This window comes from Quercus suber, unplaced genomic scaffold (assembly GCF_002906115.3).
Source record: "Quercus suber isolate HL8 unplaced genomic scaffold, Cork oak 2.0 scaffold_320, whole genome shotgun sequence".
NCBI classification, from domain to species: Eukaryota; Viridiplantae; Streptophyta; class Magnoliopsida; order Fagales; family Fagaceae; genus Quercus; species Quercus suber.
The window spans coordinates 816,807-823,363 of record NW_027069774.1 but is presented as its reverse complement, the minus strand read 5'-3'; the positions used below and the strand labels follow the sequence as shown (position 1 = coordinate 823,363).

General features: G+C 35.3%; 1 protein-coding gene across 1 annotated transcript; it reads left to right on the top strand.

Annotated features, from left to right (window-relative positions):
• Positions 1 to 1,369: 1,369 nt before the first annotated feature.
• LOC112022598 (polygalacturonase-1 non-catalytic subunit beta) lies at positions 1,370 to 5,287 on the top strand. The gene is made up of 5 exons (XM_065782913.1): positions 1,370 to 1,519; positions 1,886 to 1,935; positions 3,339 to 3,412; positions 3,493 to 4,493; positions 4,912 to 5,287. The coding sequence occupies exons 3-4, from the start codon at positions 3,371 to 3,373 to the stop codon at positions 4,474 to 4,476; spliced, it is 1,026 nt and encodes a 341-aa protein (XP_065638985.1). The 5' UTR covers positions 1,370 to 1,519; positions 1,886 to 1,935; positions 3,339 to 3,370; the 3' UTR covers positions 4,477 to 4,493; positions 4,912 to 5,287.
• The last annotated feature ends 1,270 nt before the right edge of the window (positions 5,288 to 6,557 follow it).

Below are 6,557 nucleotides of genomic sequence, written 5' to 3'. Positions count from 1 at the left end.
AAAATATCTAAGTGCATCATTGCATCTATTTTTTTGTTTTGTTTTTATTAATAAAATGGCATATTAAATAAATTATGAAATTTTTATGAAAAATATATTTTATTTTATTTTTTCTATTTGTATTAATTTGATATATTTATTTATATTTTAAATAATTATTAAATTAATTATAACGTCATTACGGTTCGATCACGATTCGATCTCGGTCTAACCATTAAAACTTTAAACTTCTTCCTTTAACAGTTTATTGAATGATTCAGTTTTAAAAAACCATTACACGGTGAAGAATGTATAATAAAAATTGTCTAAATCATGGCCCATTTAAAATTGATCTTATATCAATTATAATTTAACACCTAAAAAAATAAAGAAATCCTTTGCGTCTTTGTTGTTCCTGGAGAAGGGTGGTCGATAGTAGATACATGCACTACTCTCTTCCCTTTTTTTTCTCTCTTTTTTTTGGGCTGAATATAAATGCTCTACTTAACTATCAATAATTGAATTCCTTTTGTTAAGGAATAAAAAATAAAAGAGGCCGCCCACAGATTCAAAGAGTTCATACTTATCACAACTACTTAAACTCTTAAGAATGTGTAGTGGTTCTTATCCTTAACACTTTTTCATTAAAAAAATAAATAATAATAATAATAATTGAATTGTTGGGTTACTTAATTAACTTTTTTTTTTTTTATATGCCAGCTATGTTTTGGTGCGTATGTTTTTGAATAAAATAGATGCTCACACGTGCAATTTGCTGAAGGGAGTGCCAATACAGTAGCCAGGGACGGACCCAGAAGGGGGGCAAAGGGGGCCCGGGCCTCCCCTGGGCCCAAAAAATAAAATTTTAACAGCTTAAATTTTCTTAAAAAAAATTGGGCCCCCCCTTAGTTTTAGCTCGGCCCCCTCCCAAAAATAAATATGAACCCTGCTTGACTGCCCATCAAATTCCGGCCAGCCCATGACCCGTGTAAAAAAAAAAAAAAAAAAAAAACAAATAAACAAACAAACTCAGTCCAAAACCAACCCAAATGAAGAAGAAAAAACGAAGGAAAAAAAAGAACAAAAAAGAAAAGAAAGGAAAGTAAACTTGAGAGCCCATAAGATTCCGGCAGCCCATGATCCATGTAAAAAAAATAAAAACAAAACAAACTCAGTCCAAAACCAACCCAAATGGGCAAACAGAGAAGCAAAAAACAAAGGAAAAAAAAGAACAGAAAAGAAAAGAAAGGAAAGAGAACTTGAGAGCTGAGACTGAGAGCCAGAGGCAACACAGAGAGATCAGAAATAGAGAGGCGAGAGTGACAGAGAGACCCACCCCGATCCCGTGACGCCACCGCCGCCGCCGACGCGACGCCGTGTCGCTGTGACGATTGCGAGAGCGAGACGCCGAGACCCATCTTGTCAAGAGCGAGAGCGAGACGCTGTTGATATTGCTACCAGTCACGCCGGCGAGACCCACTTGCTGCCGCCGGTTGCTCAAGAGTCAAGACCCACTGCCACTTGCCCCCGCCGCTCACAGGTATTTACTCTTACAGTTGCCTTCAAAATTTAATAAATATAAAATGTTTGTGATATAATCTGAGAATCTGAGATTCACAGAAATTTTGCTTGTTTGTGTTTTTACTGATGAACTGAACTGATTTAATGTTGGTGATTGACTGATTGTGAATTGAAATATTGAATCTGTGCTGCGGCTGCTGCCTGTGGTGTTTTTTTTTTTTTTTGGCTTTTTGGCTGTGACTCTGTGACTCTGTGTAACTGTGTTTGTGACTCTCTATATAGATAAGAGAGATAGAGAGAGAGAGAGAGAGAGAGAGAGAGAGAGTAGAGTTTGTAGTTGGAGGGATTAATTTTTCCTTTATTGACCGGTAGTTGGGCATAACAGGGACAACCAGACAAGTGAAGTTGGGGGTTGGGCAACGGACAAAACAAGAGGTAAAGTTAAAGACAACTTTACCTTTTTTTTTTTTTTTTTTCTATAAGGTCAATTGGTGTCGACAGTGGGCAGTGGGATTCATTGGGTTAGTGGGTTAGTGTTAGAAAGAGGGAGACAATTAGACAACACAAAGGCATAAATAAAGGCAAACAAACACATAGACATAAATAAAGGCAGACTAAAGACAAAAAAAAAAAAAAAAAAAAAAAAAAAAAAAAAAAAAAAAAAATCATATATTATAATTTATAGAAAATTGTCACACAAATTTAAGAAAATAATGGTGATTCTTATTTTATTTGTAGATCATGAAAAAATCAATTACAATGCTTGATTTTTTCAAAAGAAAATGTTCAACTTCAAATTCTTCCGAAGTCAATGTGGAATTGCCAACAACTAATGTTGCTATTCCAATTCCAAAAAATGTGGAATTGCTAACAACTAATGTCTTGGTTGTTAGTTTATTAATACTATATGGATGTGTATTTGAAAAAAAAAAATTCGCTTATCTCCGACCCCCCCTACTTAAAATCCTACGTTCGTCCCTGACAGTAGCCCACCTTTTAGCCAGGCATGCAAAAAATCTGGTACATGATGTTATCTGGATGGAGGAATCTCCTCCACCTGTAATGCAAGCTTAAGCTTTGTATCTTGACTCTATTTCCATTTAATAAGATATGAGGATGTTTTCCTCTTCAAACAAAAAATAATAATAATCTCTTTTGTTTGTTCTAATAATTCCTTGCATCTCCATCAGTTCAGCCTTTTCCCACTAGAAATTGGGAAATTATATCGATTATAATTTGTGCAATTCTATGGCCACGCTTTTTATTATATTTTTTCTCACAATTATATTATGTGAAAAATTATATTTAATTATTCTTTATTTTCACATAGATTTATCATTTTTTTTTTCCTACCATCACGTCTAAGTTATAACAAAATTAGGACACATAATGACGTGATTCTAAATTTTTTCTTATAGTTTACAACCTCATAGAATAGCGGAAGATATCTAAGCCCATTAACTATTAATAATTGACGAAAAAAATACCTTTTTGATCATTACATTTTGGTATTCGCCAATTCAGTCTAGGTTATTTTCAACTAGCAACTAATTTAGTCTCAACTATCAAATCACATATTATCACATATTTTCTTTCATTTTCTTACACTTTCTTGGCAACGAATCAACCAATTAACCAATCAGCTTGCAATGGCCGCCGACCAATCAACCAATCAACTTGGCAAGTGGCAACCAATCAACTTGTAATTAATAGCCGCCCACCAATCAACTTGTAATACTGTTTTTTGAGAATCACTTTTATTAGTTTTATGTACTACTTGATTTTCCTATAAATCTCCACGGTCTATAACCCAACAAACCCACCAAAACTAATCTCAGGCTCTCAGCACACAAAAAAGCAACTCAGTCCCATGGCTCTTCTTCTTCTCGTGCTCTTTTTCTCGTCTCTCACTGTAAGAACTCTCACTCTCACTCTGTCTTTGATATTCTCTTATTCTCACATTCTCAATGTTTTCCCTTTGTGTCAATGCAGGTTGGGTCCGCCTCCGCTTCCGCCGGTGAAAGCTTATGCACCCCGAAATCCAATCTGATTCGGTATTGGAACAAAGAGGTCCGAAACAACAACCACGCCATTGCCAAACCAACCTTTCTCCTATCCAAGGCGTCCCCATTGAGCGCGGTCGACTCTGCTAGATTCTCCGAACTCGCCGCCGAGAATGCTCTCTCCTCTCAGTTCCTAGCGTTCTGCGCCTCCGCCAACCTTTTCTGCTTTCCCGATTCATCCCCGAATCTCGAAGAACTGATAGCCCATACCGGTGCTGTCGCCGATGCATCAGGGTGGGTTCAGTCAGGTATTTTCTTTAGGGAGTCGATGTTAAAGAAAGGGAAGGTATTGCCAATGCCAGATATTAAAGATAAAATGCCCAAGAGGTCATTTTTGCCTCGGTCAATTTCATCGAAATTACCGTTTTCGACGACTAAGGTCTCGGAGTTGAAGAAGATATTTCACGTGGATGATAATTCCACTATGGAGACTATGATAGTGAAGTCATTGAATGAGTGCGAGAGTGCTCCGAGCCCCGGCGAGACCAAGCGGTGCGTGGGCTCAGCTGAGGACATGATTGACTTTGCAATCTCTGTCTTGGGCAGAAACATTGTGGTTCGGTCAACTGAAAATTTTAAAGGGTCAAAGCAGAATATAATGATTGGATCAGTCGAAGGAATCAACGGTGGCAAAGTCACGCAAATAGTCTCTTGTCATCAAACCATGTTCCCGTACCTACTTTATCACTGTCATTCGGTACCAAAGGTTCGAGTCTATGAAGTAGATATATTGGATCTGAATTCGAAGGCTAAGATCAATCATGGCGTTGCTAGCTGTCACATGCACACGTCGGATTCGAACCCGAATCAAGCTGAATTGACTATAGCGTCAGGTCCCGGTCAGATCAAGGCTTGCCACTGGGTTGTCGAGAATCACCTGATCTGGACAGTTGCTGACTTGCTCACCAGCTAGTCCTTACACACACCAAGGTGGGCAAGACACAAAGTTTGTTAATATATATATACCTATCATATGAATCTCTTAAGAAATAAGTTATGGATTTATTTGACATTTTCAACATGTGAGTTTTGATGACCCTTTACAAGGTTATTTAAATATTAGGAAGTATAGACATTTCATTTAAAGTATCGCATTCATGTCGTATCTGTATTACATTGGTGTCGTATTTATCATTTTATGTTATAGTTTTTTTTTTTTTTAATTGATTGTATCGTTGTGCCGTGTTTGTATTTGTGTCCATGCTTCCTAATAATTGGATGGCAAATGAAAAACACTACTTGCACTAATTTCTATTTTAGAAAAATTAATTGTGTTTGTATGAGTTTATTTCATTGTTTACTTTGTTTAAAGAATAAATATTAATGCATTTTTTTTTTTTTATTGCAGGACCATCCTTGCTGGAGCGCAGGTTTCGATTAAGCACATATGAAAGCTAATAAATGTGCTGATAGTTTATGTGTTTTGAAGTTGCCTTTCTTACATCAAAGTGTCACAAGTTTCAGCATGCCCAATCTGATGCTAAGTTTGGCCCAGATGTTATCCTTGAAGACCAAAAGTGCAACCCATCGTTTAGAACTTTTTTTTTTCCATTAATAAAAAGAAGTCAAAATAGACTTCAATTAGTGTCTCCTCGGACGTATCAAACTTTATGTTTTATTTCTCCTCGGCTGACAAGTGTTTATTGAACTTCTAGTTCTTAAGAGTCATGTTTGACTTTGGTCATGACTAAGTTTAAGTTTTAATTACTATTGTCGTTCTCCTATGCTTAGTGGGTTGTTCTATGCTCTATATAAGCCTTTTGGCTGAATTAAATAACATCAAATTGTATTTTCAAATTAAAAAATCTTTGTGCTTTACAAGATGGGTTTCTTCTTTTAAACTCTTATCGCATTGGTGGTTTCCTTGGGTGGTGAATTTTGGTTCTGTATCTTTTTGGGTGGTGCTACTATATGCCATAAAGTGGTGAACCATTTATTCATTTTATTTATTAAGTATTTGATTTAACCCATCTTACCATATTACATTCCAGCCATCCTTCCCCCCTTTATGAGATCAATGTGGTTTATCCCTTACAAATTTGATATCACTTTCTATGTATTTTGTGTAGAGCTTTGCAGATCTCGATCCATTACATATAATGTAAAACTGATAAATGTGCTGAACTACTAATAGTTTACGTGAAATTTGGACTTGCCTTTCATCTATATGTTTTGTGTATTTACGGAAAGTCTAAGGTCTAGCTACTCCTAGACTAGTTTAATTATGTATAAAGTTTGTAATATATGGACTTTCTCTATTACTTTGTACTAGTATAAGCTAGAAATGATACAGGTACAGATCTTTTAGTTCTAAACTATGGACTGTTTGTAATTATTATTTATTGTGGAATTTTATTATTACGGTTTCCTTTAATTCTAAGCTAGGATTTACATAGCATGCAACAAGTGTATATTGCTATTTTGGGCTTCTTTTGTTTAGTTTGTAATTTTTTGTTTGTTATAAGATTCTATTGTCATTGATCCATATTTTATGGAGCATAATTGTTTCTTCTCCCTACAAATTGTTCACATATATTCTTTTAAAGTGATGACTTAATTATGAGAGTAAATAATGTCATTAATATTTGATAATTGTTTAAAAAAATTCATTTGGTAAGAAAGAATTAAATAAGCTTTAATTTTGAGGTTTCTATCAAAAAAATAAACTTTTTTGCTATAGGGAGTCTTGGAATGGTACCCTTGTGGCTGGGTGTTCCTATAAATGATCTGATGCAGTTATTTGATCAATAGAATTTATTTTCAAAAGTACATGTTGGTGAAGGCTGTCTATATGCAATCAAAGAGTAGTCCTCTCCTTCAGACTTCAGTGTCTAGATTGATTGTTAAGTTATCAATTGTGTTAAAATATGAACGTTTTCACATGTTGTCTTTTCAGAGTGCTTAGAATACTGTCCTAATGTTGGAATTATTTCACATTCATTCATTTGAGGGCATAGCATAAGCTCTCTTTTGCAAAACTTTGTTGGAATTAAT